Genomic DNA, 19,503 nt, shown 5'->3' with positions numbered 1-19,503 from the left:
AAACTTATTGTCCGAACAACTATAAATCAATTTATTTTAGTATATATCATGAAAACTACTATTTCTACGAAGGTAAAGGTCATAAACTTCTTTATGTTCCATTATACTAGCTTTAATTTGAGTGCTAATAGACATCTGTACGTCACATAGTTCCTGAGATATAGATTTCTCAAAATAAATTAACTAAATACTAATCTTTCAGTAGATTTTTAAGAAATGTTACTATTTAAAAAGCTATATCTCGAGAACTATTGGTCGTAAAAAGCTCTTTTAAGGCTAATATTTCAGCAAATTTGCTCTTCTTTAAATAATGTTCTCTTAGGTTTTCTAGTGCTGTTGGTAGTTTTTAAAATATAGAGCTCCGAATGAAAAATTAGTGTTTTTTAAGGTTTTGAAACAGTCGGCATTTTTTATTCCCCCTACCTTTTTTTTTTTTTGGGGTGAGATAACTGCCTTTTTTTCTTCCCGGCTCTTGTACTAATACTAACTTAACTGGACTCATATCAACACCTTATAATACCACAAGGCAATTGAAGGGAGAAGACACACTCAAGTTTGTTTAATACATTTCGAGTATTATATATGTATGAACTTCTATGAATTGTCAAACGATGGTTTTTAGTTGCTAAAGGATATCAAGGTCCTAGCTATGAAGTCATCACTTACAGTTAAGACACTCACTGGCAGCTCACAGAGTTATCGCATAGTAACTTTTTGCCATCTAAATGCCTTTTTTTAATAATATAGACGGATAAATAAATTTAATGTTTTTATCACAAAGAGTAAAACACTTAACACATAGTATTTATATGATGTATTTTCTTACTGACATGCGCAAAAGACATTCCCAATACAATGTCTTCCTTTTTTTTAGCCTCAAACAGGAATATGTCACTTCAATATTCTAATAAGACTACAAGGGAAGCCCTTTGTCTGTTGCTTGCCTTTGTCCTTACTTTCAAATTTCCTATCAACCAACATATTACCTCCCCTAGTTCAAAACTATTCCTACCTTATCATGCTGCACATAAGTATCTCCTTCTATATATATACATAAGAACAATCTAGATCTCAAATTCTAGAAAAGCAGGCGAATAGAGTTGTCAGAAGGCACTTTAGGAGACATGTTATATATAGTATGTGATAGTCTCTGTACCTTCAAATAAAGTAAAGTTTATCTTACTAGTTTTACATAGGTGTCTAAATTCTGTAACTACAGGATTAAGTAAAGTAGAAGTGGCACATATGTGCATTAATGAGCCACAAAAAATTGGCAAACTAAACATCTTTGACCACCACCAGTGCAAACGAACAGTAAATACCCTGGCAGCCAGTGGTTGTTCGTCAAAAGCGTTTTGAAAGTATCCAGAGGGGGAATGATCCACAGCTGGAGGGGAAAGATTTACGCTTCGACAAATACAGTAGGATAGGATTTGACAGGACTTTGCAAGGGAGTCCATAAGGGAGGAAGTTCCTGAAGAAGAGATGAAGAAATAAACGTCACCAAACACTGAAATCTGACTTCTCCACCGTAGTAAATCATTTAATCGATAATAATTAGCATAAGTCATGAGGTCAACTTACTATCTTAATTTTTTTTTTTAAATGCATTAATATGTCATGAAAAAATTTAAACCTATAATCTACCCTGAATAACTGAAATGAACTTCGACATCATAAATATATGATAATTTATTATTAATAGTAACATTGTGAGATAAATGAGTTACCCGTTGATTAATTTCATAAATAAAGCCCTATGTCATTATTTAATCTGTATAGTGAATCGGTACAAAGACTTTATCCCTATGTAAATCCCAAATAGTTAATGATTAATACAAACTGACTAGCGTTGGGGTCTGGTGTATCCATCAATCACTGTAGGATAATCAGATATATATATATTTTATGGTGCGTTAAGTTCAAAGAGTGAATAAGTTTATTTTCGTAACTTTTATTTTCAAGTAATACTTTTCTAAAGAAAATACATACCATCTTACGAAATTTTGTCATTATCTCTTATTACACAAATTTAACATGCTATTATTAATTAAATTGGGTAATAAAAAAGAATTGTTTATCTCCCCCTCCTCCCCAAAAAGAGCTCGAATTTGAACTTTTATCATAATAAAAATGTTTGTAAATTTTTTTTTTTTAACAGAGAGAGTAATGTGAATCTTTTTCTCAAGAAAATATTATTTAAAACTCAAGAAACTTAATGTTTCTTAAAATTCCGAGAATTTTAAATAAATTAATTTTCATTTTTCTTGATGTCTGTAAAACACGCAATAAAGCTTCTTAGGTAATGATTACAACAACAAAATATATACATTCTTTTTTGTTGAAAGGTATAAGTATTTAGATATTTCAAAATAAATTTTATAATTATTAGTAATAATTAATACCCAAGAAAGTTTCTGGTGATTCAGTTTCATTTATAGTTTTCATATTTATATAATAGTCATGGTTGATTCGATGTAAATACTTTAACAGGTAAAGTTGCTTATCCAGGTAATAATATATTCTGAAATTTATATCATTTAGGCCTAAAATCAACGTTAAAATTGTAATGTATTATATTACTATATGAATATTATATTACTGAATGAATATAATAAAAAAAAAATAATATCTGATTTTCGAAAAAAAAAACACTTTGTCTACTGAAGGTCTCGTATATTCAGAGTATAAGAAATAGAATGGAAATTTATGACTTAAGTATATACAGAAATCTGTTTCTCACTTATTCTAGTCACTATCTAGTAAACATAAGATCAGTTCAGAATTGTGCATTAAGTTTTGACACCATTAGCTGCAAGTGAGGGAGGAGAAATGATAACACGGTCTAGGGTTGCCATTGTTCTGTTACAACTGCCTAAACTAACTTGTTTCGAATATTCCAAGCTTCAACAAACACATTTAATAATATGAAACGTATAAATTTATATATTTTTATTTATTATTAGTGCCCAAGAAATTTATAAGTATCGATTTATAAGTACAAACAATTAAATTAACCTTTGATCCGAGTTCAACAAGTAATTCCTTAACCTAAAATACTTCCTTCCTTGTTATCCCTGTTTAGTTAATTTTAATTAATATTCTAATTGAATCACTATTTAACATTTTTATGACTAAAGTCCTCCACTGAGGACATATGCAACCCAACAGCGGAACATTCAAGATTCATTGGTTCAAGATTCCACTACCAAATAAATATTGACTGGCTCAGGTAGGAATCTGCGACCCTCCCCCCAACATACTCAGGTCCTCTATCTCAATGTTTATAATTTGTCGTAAGAAGTCGAGGAAAATACTTTTTCGCCATCACGCAGTGGGGTTTTTCACCCGGAAAGCTGGCCAAAACTATATATTGTCCATTTTATGTCTTAAAATAATTTTTGTTTTACTTATAATAAATATCACATTATTAAACGTAGCTTTAAAAAGTTAAATGCTTAAAATAACAGAAGATTAAAACTTCATAACTTAAAAAATATATGTTCACACCTCAAAAACTGCTCTAGCACACTTTTGATTAAACTCATTATATCAGTGTTTAATTAAGTCGGCATTATCCCAGCTAAAATAGCTGACAACTTAAATACTAAATTAACAAACTAGGTTTGTAAAGGAAGCACATTTACTTTTGTTTAATTGAAATAATCATGTTTATTAGTAATGAAAAATAAATAAATATAACTATGATAGAATTTGATAATTATCTAAAAAAAAAATTCCAGAAATAAAAGTAATGATACAGATGTATAATGTAGGGTTGGAATAGCGAAAACCCTTAAATCAACTGAATTCCTAAATACATGTATACATTTTTTGAATCATGTCATACATATTATTTGTGTTTAAATTTGTATGTATAAATAGATACAATTATATTCATACAAATATATTTTATAATATCTATAAATAACGTCGTATATTTACATAGTTTTCATGTACAACAGGTAATATTGAAGTAGGGTTATAAGTAAAAGATGTATGATCTCATGAAATAAAGAACTAAAATTATTTTAGTTATTAATTAAAATTAATAATTTTCTCCTTGCAGATGAAGCAGACACCAAATATTTATCATTGGATTACCTCGAAGTATTTCGAAAGTCTATTGAGGAACCTGAAGAATTATGGAGTGAAGTAGGTTCGTTGCTGGACTGGTATACGCCATGGACCAAGGTTTTGGACAACACGGATGAACCATTCACGAAATGGTACTGATGCTATCATAAGAAATAATTGTTAAAAGTAGAATTTAAAGCCCGATCCAAACAAGTGGGAAAACTGTGTAAAGCTGAAATATTGTTAAACGTCTGATGAAGAGATTTTAAAGTGTTTGAGTTTCGTCAAGAAATCGATATTTCGTGGATCTTTTAATTTCCTGTTTATCTCTCAACAAATCATTAATAAATCAATGTTTATTTGTTTACAATTGGTCTATATAATCCTCATCCAATTATAATGCTTCATACACATTGTGGTTATACACAATAGTATTATCGTACTGTATGATGCACAGGCGTAAATGAGGGATCAAGAGGAATTAGCTTTGCTCTGACCATCGCTGTCACCACAATGCTAGTATGCTAAGGGCCGGTCAAGCAGCGATCCATATTTAGAATTTACTATCCCCTCCAATTGTGATTCGGCCTTTGGGAAACAGAAACAAGCTTTATATCTTTATAAGTAATAGTTAAATGTAACAATGGAGTTGGAACAAATTATATTTTAAAATTAAATAGATCATTACGATATACCAAACGAAAACTAGCGTTAGAATATACCTTGTAAGTAGTTTACGATTAGTACGTTCTCAACTTCATATTAGAGTAGGCTTTTATTTTGTAACATAGAATATAAATAAACATTATAACATCATTTATTAATTAAATATCAGATATGGACTATTATTACCTTAAAGGTTTGTGGGAGGCGAACTGAACGCGTGTTACAACGCAGTGGATAGGCACGTGGAAGCTGGAAAAGGGAACAAGACTGCGCTCATCCACGACAGTCCGCTGTCCAATGTCATCCGAAGGGTCACCTATTCAGAGCTTCAGAAGAAGGTAACATTCGTAAAAGAGTTTTTGAGAATGCATTGATAGCTAAATTTTTTTTTATGTAATACTTTTTCATCCTTATACAAAATCCTGCAATCGTGTGTTTTATCTTTTCACCCTATTTAGGTGTCTCTGCTGGCGGGGGCACTCGCAAGAAGTGGAGTTAAGATGGGAGATAGAGTGGTCATATACATGCCCTTGATACCAGAGACCATTATGGCTATGCTGGCTACGGTCAGGCTTGGAGCAATACACTCCGTCGTCTTTGGAGGTATATTAGATATTGGAGGTTTCATTTATTTATTTGCCTTTTAGATAGTTTTACTTGGTAACTGTATGGTAAACAACTCATTCAAACAAAAAATTATCAAAATTCCTTTGTTCTCCCTTCAGTAAAAGTATCTGAAGGATCTGGATACCAGTTATTGTGTTTGTACAAATGAGCATTTGATCCTCCCAGCTTTACAAAAGGAATATAAGATAAAATTTATAGAAATAAAAATATATACAACTTTATTATATATGAAATAAATGAACGAAATTGGAACGTCTTCATTCTGACAAATGCAATACGCATTGTTTGAGTACTGCACCCCTAAAGCTTCTCGAAAAGGTAAAGAGGGGTCCTATTAGCTTCTAAGGCGAACATATTTTTATTAAGTGTAGTTTAATTAACTACGCCCTGTTCTAGGCTACTACTACCACGTTATTTTAATAATGTAACATTAAATTAAATCACATTAATTTACTTTGCGTTATAATATTATTAAATAGTAATAAAATGTAGTCAAAGTTTCAGAACATAGAAAACTTGTGTGTGTTTTCTAGCAAGTCAGTAGAACAAAAATTATGATGAAAGACAGAGAAAGACCGATTCTTCTCTTAAAATAGCCATCGTAATGAAAGCAGATATTTCAATGGATAATAAAACAATTTTAGTTTATTTGTCTCAATCCTTGTTCCTGTGAGAACCGTCGCTGGTGAAAGTTGTTGCTTTCATTCAGCTCAAGTTTCAAATTAAAAACTTTCCAAAATTTTTTGACTTCGGTGACTTCTAGGCTATGAACACTCAATACGTCCTTCGCACCATTCATAGAAAATACAATGATGCCATTTCCAACTTCTCTCTACTTCAGCCTATTAAATTCTATTTAACTCTAGTTGAGAACATCTAATCTTTCTCGTGAAACTGTTTAACAAGGCTCAGACACAATGGAGGAGGATTAAAGAAAATCATTACCAAAGATATCATCTAATGGATGCTTTCGTACTAAGGGACTAGATTAGAATGAAGTTTAAACCCCATAAGAATAAACTTCTCTAGACGGCAATCTAATATTTTAATGTTATGCTGTAATATAATTTTTAATGAGCCATTCCGTTGTTGCTCCGTAATTAGCAGAGTAATTTTCCCTAACTACTGTTCTACCTTTCATCTATCACGCGCCTTAATGTCCTTCGCTATTAGTTAACAATCAAGTTAATTTATAATTTACAAATTATTACATTGTTAATTCTTCTCAAACAGAATGGACTATTAGCCTTTAACTAAACAGTCATTAAATGATTTATAATCTGAGAATAATTGTATACTCTAAATAAAAGATAAGCAAACAGTAGTCTGACAAGTTCAGAGAACTTTATTCAAATGATCGCACTGTTTGAGTACTGTGAGCTTTAGTCAGTACTTCAGTTGATGATTGACGACTAGAAAAAGTATTCAACTATCTCCCTGAGTACTTAATATTTCCTCAGTATTATTTTCTTTTGATTATTATAAAATGTAATTCAGTACTTCCCTCTATTAGATTAAATGGCAGAATTCATTATAATTTATATTGCATATATTTTTTTTAATTTATTAGTTGACATTTACAGCTGTATTTCCATAAATATACATCTAGTAAATTTTAAATAAGATCATAACGGTGTGATAAAGACAGAGAAACTACACATTGGTAACACTCTAATATATTGCATATAAAATAGTGAACAGAAATAAACACGAAATTTAATTAATAAACATAAACATTAAGCTGACTTATTCTTGATCTTATACATAAAGGTCCGTCCACAAGTTGACAATTCAAAACCATTGCAGCAACTGTCGCAGCCCCAGCTATAGTGTAAACTGTAGTGTATGTGGATTCATTACAGTATTTCTTGTCGCACTAGGTCCGGCAAGATAGTTGAAAGCAGATATATTGACAGATAGGCAACTGTCACATTAATCCTTAACTACTCACATCGGATAATTTTAACCCAAATCAATTAACAAATGGCCCGACGTCAGCATTGAAGGGTTAAAGAATATTAGAATTTTATAATAATATTTGATAACTTTCAATGTAGTACGAAACTTTACTAAATAGATGGTGTAAAAGTGTGAAGTTATTTTTTATTGAAGTTTCCTACAGAATATAATATTCCTAAAAATTAAATTCTTCGCGAAAACAATTTCAAAAATAAATTGAGTCATCAAAAAGACACACTTTTTTTCTACACCGTCCATTGAATGAAAATTAATACAATAAACCTTGAAAAGAACACAGCAAAAAACGGAAACAATGAATATGGAGAGAATGAGAAGGTTTTTTAACTATGTTCCAAAACTTCACAATCTTCGAGGGCCGAATAGCTCAGTGAGTAAGCCGCTGAGCTACTGATTCCCGGGCCCGGATTCAAATCCGGTTGTGGAAGATAATTATTTATTCGGCTACTGTCACCACGAGTCAACCCTGTGGCTTAGAGAGCCCTCCTGAAACGGGTTTGGTGCAGCACAACAATGTCACGACCGGCACTACACTACGGTTCTGCAAGTTTTGCGTAAGGAGTAAACATATTACGGCATATTTGACACATTCCCATCTGCCTGTAGACGCCTGTATTTTATTTTATCCAAATTTATTTTTTGATAAGTTGTGCTTTTAAGTAATTACATATCTGGACATACGGAATTGAGCTATGGGGCTCCACTAAACCATCTAATTTCTCTCGAATCCAATCCTTACAGTTCTTACTTTGTCACAAATCAAATCATCCATCAGGACCTCAATGTCCCCTATGTTGCCGATTTGCCTAGAGCCAGATACTAATCCTTCCATAATAAACTTCCCAACCACCCAAACCAACTCGTTTCTAACCTGGCTTCTCCTTCACTACCTAATAATCCTCCTAGGCGTCTGAAAAGAAGATGGCCTCAAGATCTTCTCCTTTAGAAGTTTTTTTGGAGTTCTATCAAAGGGTAGATTCTCCACATGTTTGTATCATGTCATAATATCACTTACAGCAAATTTACTTGATGTGTATATATGTATACAGTTGTAAATAACAATAAATAAATTATTTTAAAAAAAAGTAATTACAATGATTGGCTGGAAAATAGCAAATAATTTTTTTCTGGTCGAATAAACCAGAAAAGGAAAATTTCAAGCGTAGACTAAAATTAGAAGGATTATTGTGCAATATGTTACTAACGTAAAATACCAGATACTATAATCGTTCAATAAATAGCGACGGTCAGAAAAGCCAAAGGAACTTGATGTAAAGTGGTAAAAATATTATGGGTCATCTTAGTCGTTTTTTTACATGTATTAAATTATTTGATGAAATGAAACTTACTACTCAAATATTATCGGAAGAACGACTTGTTTATCTTGTATTTTTTGTTACAGTAAAATAAGACATATTGTTTTAATTTAAAACCCACACAACAATATTATGATATGTCAGTAGCTCACTATATTTAAAATATAGACGATGCACATAATTAAGTTCATCTCCATTTCCAGGATTCGCTGCAAGGGAACTCAGTATGAGGATAGACCACGTAGAGCCTAAGGTCATCATTTCTGCCAGCTGTGGTATTGAGCCCAACAAAATAATCAGGTATGATAGAAGAATTTAATTATTTTATTTTTTATACAATATTACGCACCTAAAGGTATTTAATTCGAGTTTTATTGAAGATACAAGGAAATTCTGAATGAGGCAGTGAAGCTGTCCAGTTGGAAACCGCGGAAGGTGATCGTGTTCCAAAGGCGAGAGGTGGAGTGCTGCCCCCTCGACCAATCTCGAGACTCGGAGTGGGAAGAGGAGTTGGCTAACGCGACCCCACATCCTTGCGTCCCCGTGGAATCCAACCATCCACTATACATCCTCTATACTTCAGGAACCACGGGTATATTAACTGTACTAATTATTTATTTTATAAGTTAGCTAGAAATTAGTTGGTTAAGAAGTAAGGATTAATACCTGTTGGTTATCGTAGCCTAAACAGCTCAAGTGGGTAAGTATTTAGCATGAAACTGATGGAAAACTGAATATGCTTATTATCAATTTTTCCTTACACCATAAATATTCATATAATATAGAAATATATGTACCAAAGAGTATATACAATTCTTGATTAATATTGTTCATTATCCTTTTATTTAATGTTGATTATTCCAAGGATTATGTCTTCTATAAATTTTTTGAGTCATCAAAGGACTTTGTTTCTTTTTTTCTCCGCAAAGTGGAACATAGTTAACACTTATCTCACGTGCTTTCATTTGTACTTAGCACATGAGAACCTTACTGTTGGATAGGACTTTGCTGACACTCATATTAGCACTAAACACCAATTTTTGTTTTTCCTTTTTTTCTATTTTTGTTAATTAAGGTCTAGTTATTTTAACAGATAAAGCTGTCTGATGCATTTTTGTCCAAGAGAAATAGAGTATTCATTCTTCTCATTGGTAAATATGTTAATATTATAGAGTATCTTAGGAAGGCACATACATCTTTGTAAAACAAGTCAGTCACGTAAATTAATCATCGTGTTGGACTTCTACGAAGTATGAAACGTAGATTGATTCCAGCAGTGAAGCTCTTAGATACGACTGTCTGGAATATAAATTGGAGTAACGAAAATCACCTATGTTCATATGTTGGTCTTTGGGCACCAATGGGATCCATTTCTCCAACCGAGGAAATGATGATTATTCAAAATACCATGGATTCACACAATTATTAAGCTATCTTGTGTTTCGCTGACATTTATATTGTATGGCTATAGACAAGCAAAGAGGTTTTTCCAAAATTAATTGGTTTAGAAAAAGTACTCAGCTGAAAATGTTTCTTTAAATGTTGAAATTGATTTGTACAATTGATAATATGATTGTACAGTCTCAACCAGTGTGCCTATATGATACTCAGAATGTATTGAAATAGTGTAACTTGTATAATTATAATTAGTTCCATCAGACCCTGCCTAATAATAAGACCTAATGTGATGCACTGTTGATCAGGCCAACCGAAGGGAATCGTTCGTCCTACTGGAGGGCACCTCGCCACTCTGGCCTGGACAATGAAGGCCATCTACGGTATCTCTGGGGACGACGTCTGGTGGACAGCCTCCGACATGGGCTGGGTAGTCGGGCACAGCTACATCTGCTACGCACCTCTCACTGCTGGGGTCACGTCGGTTATGTACGAAGGCAAGCCAGACAGAACACCCCATCCAGGCCAGTACTTCAGGTAGTAATGACGTCTTCACTATGACCCTCACGTTAAAACATCAATGGCCGCAATGGCATACTTTAAATGCAATAAGTTTATAGAGAAACTGCCCATTTTTAGGATAATCCAGGATCACAAAGTCAACGCAATTATCACAGCACCTACAGCATTGCGGGTAATCAAGAAAGTAGATCAACAGTTGCGATTTGGAAGTAACTACTCAACAAAATCGTTAGTTAACTTTTTATCATCATAGCTCCTTCTTAATTAAAAATCAGGTTAAAAAAAAAATCAATGATTAGTTGAAATTCCTCTTTTAATGAGTCATTTTGTTCTTAGGCTTCGGCACTTGTTTGTTGCTGGTGAGCATTGTGATTACGAAACAAAGCAATGGGCAGAAAAAGCTTTCAAGGTAAGATTAGTTGTTTAAGATACAATTTTATTTTTATAGGCTCATAGTGTAAATAACAGATTAACACAATCTATCATCTGCGATTGAAAATAAGACTACGAATAAGTTATAATATTACTGCTTTAAGGTTCCTGTTCTGAACCATTGGTGGCAAACCGAGACAGGTCATGCGATTACCGCCAACTGTGTAGGCCTGGGACACTCACTCCAGCCTCCCAAGTTCACAAGTGGCTTTCCGTTCCCTGGCTATGACGGTGAGTAAGCCAATCGTCTATCTTCAGATTTATCAGATTCTCAACAATGTCCGTTCGATTTTTCTTTGTGCAGTCAGGGTCCTGAGAGAAGACGGTTTGGAGTGTACCTGCGGTGAACAGGGTAGGATCACGGTCAAACTGCCCCTGCCTCCAGGCACGATGGCCACGCTCTACAAGGACACCCAGAGGTTTCTAGCCACCTACTTCACAAGATACCCAGTAGGTACATTTTAATAAGCTTAAAGGGTTCTCTCAATTTGCTGATTCATTTCAACAGTATGTTAACTGTCACTCCGCTGTTCATTAGAACTGTTTTCATAATTAATTATTTCAATATGTAACGGCAGTAGCATGGCTTTGTAGCCTCTTTGTAATAACCCAACCCTCCAGCCCACAAAGAAGCAGAGGAAGGCAAGTAGATTTCGTAGACAAAATCTTTTCATCCCAATTATAGTCGTGCTAATAAGATAATTACAAATGTTGTGAATGTGTCTTCATGATCCAGTTTGAAAAGTAAGAATCTACTCACTTATAGTGTACTCGTTTACTGTATTTAAATACAAACGTCAATTTTCCCAGGTCTACTAATCACAGTGCCAAGATGCTTAAACTCTGTTCCCAATAACATAAGCGTTCCACTCACGTAACTCAAGATATCTTATAAAGGTCTCTTGTTGTCTGTTCAATTTAATTATTTAATTCGCATCCCTTACTTTTTCAAATTCCCATAGCCCTCTCCCTCTCGACTCGCTGCGCTATACGTGATCAGGAATCACTAATGATGAGAGGAAGTACAAAACCGCATAGTTTACAGCTGCATTGAATCAAATTTATTTGTGCAGGTGATTTAAATTCATATTATGATAAACTAATGAGTTTTCTAGCTTAATTCCCATTTTCTTGAGCACTTTGACACCTAATCATTTGGCTCTTGGTTTTTGATGAACCTCTATGGTCTTTTAGGAACATTTTTGAATTCCGAACTTTTCAGGGATGATTTAAATGAGCACAAGCCATTCAGGCCCATAGTTCAGTAGTTACACAGCTTGTTCTCCCTCTTCTTGTTGGTTAGGACAATAACACCTAATTTCATTATTTCTTTTAGCTCAGTCCATCTATATAAAATTCTGAAGGAATCCATTCCACCTAACATATTTGGACGTAAAATGTTCTCATTCGTAATCATAGGTTACAGAAAATATGCAAATCTAGTGGAGAGATTTACAATGCTAGTATTCACATATTCTTTTATCTCCATACGAAATATCTCAAGGCTACTGCTGTCCCTATAGTGTAAGAGTCCAAGAGGAGAAAGAAGTCAGTTATTTTCCTCCAATTTTTTATTACTTTAGTTAAAAATACGTACAATTACTAGTTAAACGAGTCTGGCAAGAATAGCTAGGAAGAGTACAAAACTGTAAAAAAATGTTGACAAAAATTAATTTTTCATTCAGAGCTCCATATCTTTGAAACTAACTACAATACCAGAAAACGTAACTGAACATCATTTAAAGTAAAGTAAATTTGTTGAGATATGAACTCTAGTAGAACTGTTTAAGTTAAATAATTCACGAGTTAAAATTGTAAAATAAACAACATTTGATGAAATATATACTGAAAAATCAGTAATTAGAGGACTTATCGTGGGTAATATTTATCTAAGGAACCATGAGAAGTACAGATGTCATTAGCAATCAAATTAAAGCTAGTTTAATGTGCTATAAATTAGTTTATGACGTTTAACTTCGTTGGAGTAGTTATTTTTCATTAAAGTAAAACTTTGGGGTGAAATATCTGATTTTTTTTGGCTACTGTACAATAATCTTCAGTCAGATGAATCATGTAAGCAATTGCCGATGAACCTCGCTCCTCCAAGAGACTCCACGCTCGTGAAAAAAAAAAATATTTTAATTTACTTTTCAAAGAATTCAAGTTTATTCTTAAAGTACAAATAGGTCCAATTAATAAGGTTACAAACTTATATTTTTCTCTAAGGTAAAATTCGGTTACACCAAAAACCCGAACAATAGTACTCACGCTACGAACCTCAGCAATATTTGAATACAATCTCAGTATGCATTAAAAATTAAACGCACTTCCATTATTTTTCCTGGCAACACTGATTACTTTCTGTTTGTTTCGTATTATAAACTAAGCAATATTAGCATCAGAGAAGGGCCCAGAGATGCGCATTGCGTAGAGTCCTCCCCAAGCTAATCCTGCTCTGAGGATTATAGGGACGAGTTGAGGTAGAATAAGGATTAGGGTGATGAGTTTTGATGACCATTAGGAAGTGAGGAGTTCAAGGGCATAGTTATATTGAACTAGTTACAGCAGGGATGTTTGAAACAATAGAATTGAATAACCTTATACCATGGTTATTCTTTTTTGGAATCCTATAAACAATTGTTGAAGGTATTAGATTTGAAATACAGTTAATTCAGTCCAATTGGATTCATACTGAAACACTAAGAAGATGAATATGAAATTTTTTTTTTCTCACTTGTAAAAAGCATATTTTTTTTAATCGCTAAAAATAATGAAAGCTAGATTCAGTTCAACGATTTGGCATTTCATCTATCCCTTACGCGATTACAACCAAATGCGTAGTCCAAGTTCCTTAAAATTTGGCCCAAAGGTTCTTTGAAGTTTGAAAAAAATATGTATGTATTGGGATTTTTATTTATTAAGTAGTTTTAATTCCCTCATATTTGTGAATTAATCACATTGCTGTCCCAGTGTAACATCACAAAAAATAGTTAATTTTAGATATTCATGTAATCTTAGCAATAAGGGTTTATCGAAGGGTTGATTTTTTTTTTACTTTGATTTTATGATATATATTATACTATGCCTCTGTGTTTTACATTATAAATCATATCCTTGCTGCTAAGATTACATGCATATCTCAAAATAACCATTTTTTGAGATGTTACTCTGTTGAACTGGGACAACGCAACAACTAATATTCTTTACTTCAACAAATTGTAATTAAACATGGAAAATCTCTAATTTTAATAAAACTTGCATTTGTTTTTCTTGAAAATGTAATTTTGTTTGACTATAAAATACATTTTAAAAAAACCTTCAAAATTTGAAAACCTTGTCTTATAAAAATTAATCGTCCTTATTATTATGAAATTCGCAGATTTAAAAAAAATATATATATCATATATGCTTTTCCTGAATTTTCAACTTCGTACCTATAACGCTAATTTCGTGAAATGTAAAATGTGGAAATAATTGCTTTTTTTTTTTTTTTTCAAATTTTGCTAACAGCTCTAAAAATATTGGTTCTATCACCAAAAAATTTATATAAAAAATTGAAGATAAGAACATGTACTATAAATTTGATATTTATGCATTATTTCATAAGTCGCACGGTTTAGGCTCTAGAGCGAGTTCAAAAGCTGCGAAAATCCGACCAACTGCCTAAACCGTATTCGTTTTACTACCATTGGTAGTTAGCAAACGTTTAATGTTTAAAAAAAAAATAATTAAAGTAATTCTGAATATTATTTTTATTTATAAACGCAATGAAATCCTGCTCTTCTGTTCGAATCGGTATAAATCGCCGGTTAAGCGGGAAAGCCGGATTTGGAAATAATGCCCACTTGTCGGACTAGTTCCCCTACTTGTACCAGCAAGCGGGAGAGCCGATTAATCTGAAGTGTATCAGAAAATACCAATCCAATGTCTATTTAAATCATATATGAAACTACGAAAAAAAAAATGTAATAATTTTCCTTATTAAGTCCAATCTTTTACAGGTTCGAATGAATTTATAACGGTTAGACCAGGATCGATGGGAGCATGAGATGTCAAGCCGATCAAATGCATTATTTAATTTACTTACAATTACATACAGATCTTCCTTGAAAAAATAAAGCATGTTTTTTTTATTTTTCGGTATTTTGTTTACTCGTATCTTTATTATACTATTTACCAAACGTGTTTTTCTACTTTCTTCAAATTTGGCACAAATACGTCTTGAAATGAGGAAAAACGTGTAAAGTGTTATGTCCATGATGGCAGTCGTTTTAATGAAAAATCACACATCAGAAATATGTTACTTTTATTTCCCGAACCCATTTTTATTCAACTTTCCTCTTACGTAGTGGGACGAATGTAGAAAAGAAAACAAAATATTACATGAGGTCTACCATTCACTGAACTATAATTTATAGCAATCACTCAGTAACATTTACTTTATTATGTTAAATATTAATCCTTCCAAGGCGTTACAAATCAGAATTATAACTACCTCATTAAATATTTTATGCCGTATAATTTCAATCAGCAAACTCAAGGACACATTGTTATTCCTATCAACCACTTAATACAATGAAGTATGCAAATATAAAACATTAAAATAATAATGAGCCCGTTGCGTATAAAACGTCCGCCTTATTATAATAACCTAATTAATAATTAAATAACTCAGTTTTAATTTTCTTTAAATATATTTGCTAAAATTTCCATCTTGTTGGCAATTTTCTTATGAAATAATCCACTCAATGATTTTTTCTTTTTTGGCATTACATTTTTTATATTATATCAGTAATTAACATAATATTGTGAAATGTTAATGGCGCCAATTGTTTTCATCCAATAAATTGTCTTAACATATATCTTATCCCCAAGGGATACTACGACACCATGGATGCTGGATACAAAGATGAAAATGGCTATTTCTACGTGACTGCAAGAGATGACGAAGTGATAAACGTAGCTGGACATCGCCTATCTACTGCAGCACTGGAAGACGTCGTCTTGCAGCATCATGACGTCGCGGATGCTGCCGTCATAGGAGTTCCCGAAGCAACCAAAGGAGAAGTTCCTTTGTGCCTCTATGTTACGAAGCCTGGTAAGTCTTATCACTGAAAATCGCGAAAACAATAACTAAGCGTCTCGTTAGTATAATGGATAAGTCTGAGTTGAAGGGAATTAAACAGATGTTCAACTGGGATTAGCATATGACATGGGATTTTATTCATAAAGAATATTTCCAAGCCTTCCATTGATACAGGGGCGGTCCCTAGATAGGGGCGATAAAGATCCAATAAAGCCATGATGGATAATTTAAAAACAATTAAAAGGTACTGTTATATTTATAAGTAATAGAAAGAATTTTTCAAGAAACAAACTTATGCGGTGGAGGGAGGATCGCGCCCCACGGTTGATCCAAGGCCATCTTATATATTTGTAGAAAGATTAGGTAATTAGTTTTCATTAAACTAACCTATTTTTCGGTCCACTGGCAGAGCCATTTGTAACCGGTACTTCGTTTTAAATATAGAAGTGCTACTCCAGAAGGCGATGTCATCTGTGAACACGGACGCTTTGGCATTATTTATCAGGTATTTAATAATGTCGTTCGTAAATATTTTGAATAGTACTAGAAGTAAGAAAGTAATTCACCCTGGGGCACGCCGTTTTCAAAATTTCTTGCCCGACTCCTTGTTGTTTTGTGTTGACTCCATACCGAAGTAATTGAACAGTTGAAGTAGCTTTATCCTACTTTTTCTGATTTTTCCTTTTCCATGTCTTCAAAACCCAAAAAACAACCTACATTTTTGAACTCCTCACTTTACGTAAATGAATCTATTCATTAAATACTAGATATCAATCGATTGAATTACAAGTATTTGTACCCTCTTGTAGGACCACCTCCTTCAGCTAATTTGGGCATTCCTGTAAGCTCCTTGGAAATTTTCTCCATCACTATTCCTCAATCCCCTCCCCTCTATCCTTTAAACAGGACTTCCTATTCTTTCACTTGCTTTATAAGCAAAATATCTTATTAATGTAAACAATGATTATAGTTCCATGATTTTGTTTTTGGTTTATGGAAATAGACCTATATGCTTATCTCCTGAACATTCATTCTTCAATCTAATAAGTTGCTACAGCCCAAGGAGGCTCCTTGGTACACTACTTCCATAGGCTTCTATTCTTACATTTCCCCTTAACTGGTAGTTTAATGTGACCTGCATTGCTTACTCTGATCTCAATCAATTTCTTTTACGAAAAGTTTTTAAGCACTCTCCATCTCTTTTTTTATTGTATACTAATAAAAAAAAACATTTTTCCTTGGTAAATACTTTTTAAATCTCCTGACTGTGTTCTCTTTCAATCTATCAAAGGTAATTAAAACTGGGTTGGGTATGACTATCTAATTCTGCCCAGATCATTAATTATAAGTCAAACACACCCTATTCTTTTCAAACTTAAATAATTTTTAAAACTTTTAACTTCTGATTAATCACTAATGAACTGAATATAATAGTGATAGTGTTGATTAATCAGAAATTAAAAGTTTTAAAAATTATTGAAGTTTGAAAAGAATAGGGTGTGTCTGACTTATAATTAATGACCTGGACAGAATAGCCTGCAAAACATTTTTAAATTTTTGTTGTGAGGTGAGAATTTATATTTGAAGATTGTCCTTGAGGATGGCTGATTTGGCCGAAACGTTGGACAATTAATATAATAAAGAGTGTTGAGACCTAAAAAGGATACCAATTGATTTATTTAATTAATTATTAACTATAATTCAGAAAAAATACTTATCATATTATAACTTTTTCTAGGTTTTAAAAAAACAGAAGAAGAGATTAGTAGAGAATTAGTTGATATGGTTCGTAGACTTATTGGTCCGATAGCAGCACTTAGACAATGCGTTGCTGTATCTGCTTTGCCAAGAACAAGAAGTGGTAAAACAGCGAGAAAATCCATTGCAGATATGGCCCGGGACAAACCAGTAAAGGTATGAGCTCAGATATTGGATAAACTAGAAATGGTATTGAGAGAACTACAAATTTTGTAAATATAATAATTTACTACCATTTTACAGAGTTATCAGATAAAAGTAGTAATTTGTAGTACTAAATATTACTTTTATTTTATTACATAAAAGTATAAGTATATAAGTAGTTATTTAATTTTTTTAGAAAACACCTATCAACAAATTTACAACGAACTAATCTTTTTATCTGAAAAATTATACTGACTGTTTTATTGTTTTTTTTTTCTTTAGATATCAAGCACAATTGAAGATCCTACTGTGTACAAAGAAATCAAAGCTGCTCTTCAAAAAGTTGGTTATGCTAAAGGTGCCCCAGATCCCCAATAAGACATTTTATTAAACAAATTCAAAAATATCTCTGCTTCGTCCCTACTGATTTTTTTTTTTCATTGGTTATCCTCATGAATTCAAATATTCAGTATTTTTTCTTTATTTACATGTGATTGATTACAATAAATAATATTTTATACTAGTCATAAAAAATATTTTTTCTCAATAATATTTCAAAATTATAATTCTTTGCAATGCTGTGATACTAATTATCTGCGAGTTTATAATTTAAAAACTTTCCTAAATATAAATTTATATATTTAGATTATTTCCAGATGTTAGCAATTAACTACATCTTATATACAAAGCAGAAAAAAATAACAATAGTATTAAATATTTTTTAATCAAATACAAATACATTAACTGCAGGATAAGAGTGAATTTCCTACCTCTACTTATATATTTTTTTTTTTTAGTAATTTATATAAGTGAAGCTTATTTGCTTCATACAGTTAGATTAATTGTTGTTATAATAATAGCAAATTATATTTATTGGAAGATTATTGATTGACCGTGTGTAAAGATGAAAGGAATATGGTCCGGGTGCGGTCAATAAAAACTCAAATAGTAGAAATATACTATTTTAATGAGCCAACGTTTCGCCCCACGTTGCAGGGCTTCTTCAGGGCTATTTTGACGGCAGTCAAAACTAAAATGACTAAAACGATTTTAACTAAAATGATTTTAGTTTTGACTGCCGTCAAAATAGCCCTGAAGAAGCCCTGCAACGTGGGGCGAAACATTGGCTCATTAAAATAGTATATTTCTACTATTTGAGTTTTTCTTGACCGCACCCGGACCATATTCCTTTCAAAATTATATTTATGTTTCATAATAAATAGTATTTAAAACATTTTGGACAAATTATTTATTTCATATCCTCATATCTTCCAATCAAAATCTTTCACCATGATTACCAAAGTCTTGGCCAACCAGGACTTCGTTCTAGCATACAGTGGTGAGTTTACACATTGACAGACCAGGCATTTTCCCAAAAATGTTTTGAGAGGCAAAGTGTGAGTTTAAATATATTTTGGGATTCAAATGAACTTCTAAATATAAAATGCAGATCAATTAAGCTAACCTAAACATAAAAGTTAATACTATATATTAATTATAGTT

At 32.4% G+C, this 19,503-nt stretch overlaps 2 protein-coding genes across 3 annotated transcripts in view; one reads left to right on the top strand and one right to left on the bottom strand.

Annotated features, from left to right (window-relative positions):
- The window catches only part of LOC106678695 (acyl-CoA synthetase short-chain family member 3, mitochondrial), a 52,542-nt gene extending 33,500 nt beyond the window's left edge, over positions 1-19,042 (top strand). Inside the window, exons 2-14 of the mRNA XM_014417398.2 lie at positions 4,070-4,229; positions 4,937-5,081; positions 5,202-5,346; positions 8,867-8,963; positions 9,044-9,255; positions 10,367-10,595; positions 10,698-10,808; positions 10,917-10,989; positions 11,117-11,243; positions 11,317-11,462; positions 15,888-16,110; positions 17,837-18,012; positions 18,283-19,042. Coding sequence (XP_014272884.1) covers positions 4,070-4,229; positions 4,937-5,081; positions 5,202-5,346; positions 8,867-8,963; positions 9,044-9,255; positions 10,367-10,595; positions 10,698-10,808; positions 10,917-10,989; positions 11,117-11,243; positions 11,317-11,462; positions 15,888-16,110; positions 17,837-18,012; positions 18,283-18,378 — 1,940 coding nt within the window. The 3' untranslated portion in view covers positions 18,379-19,042. The remainder of the gene's footprint in view (positions 1-4,069; positions 4,230-4,936; positions 5,082-5,201; positions 5,347-8,866; positions 8,964-9,043; positions 9,256-10,366; positions 10,596-10,697; positions 10,809-10,916; positions 10,990-11,116; positions 11,244-11,316; positions 11,463-15,887; positions 16,111-17,836; positions 18,013-18,282) is intronic.
- The window catches only part of Ms (Myosuppressin), a 377,051-nt gene that overhangs the window by 352,180 nt on the left and 5,368 nt on the right, over positions 1-19,503 (bottom strand). The gene's annotated exons all lie outside the window — the stretch shown is intronic.

The sequence above is a fragment of the Halyomorpha halys genome, unplaced genomic scaffold (assembly GCF_000696795.3).
Source record: "Halyomorpha halys isolate HHAL.00 unplaced genomic scaffold, Hhal_1.1 Scaffold155.1, whole genome shotgun sequence".
In the NCBI taxonomy this organism is placed as follows: domain Eukaryota; kingdom Metazoa; phylum Arthropoda; class Insecta; order Hemiptera; family Pentatomidae; genus Halyomorpha; species Halyomorpha halys.
This window is presented reverse-complemented; position numbering and strand designations above follow the sequence as displayed.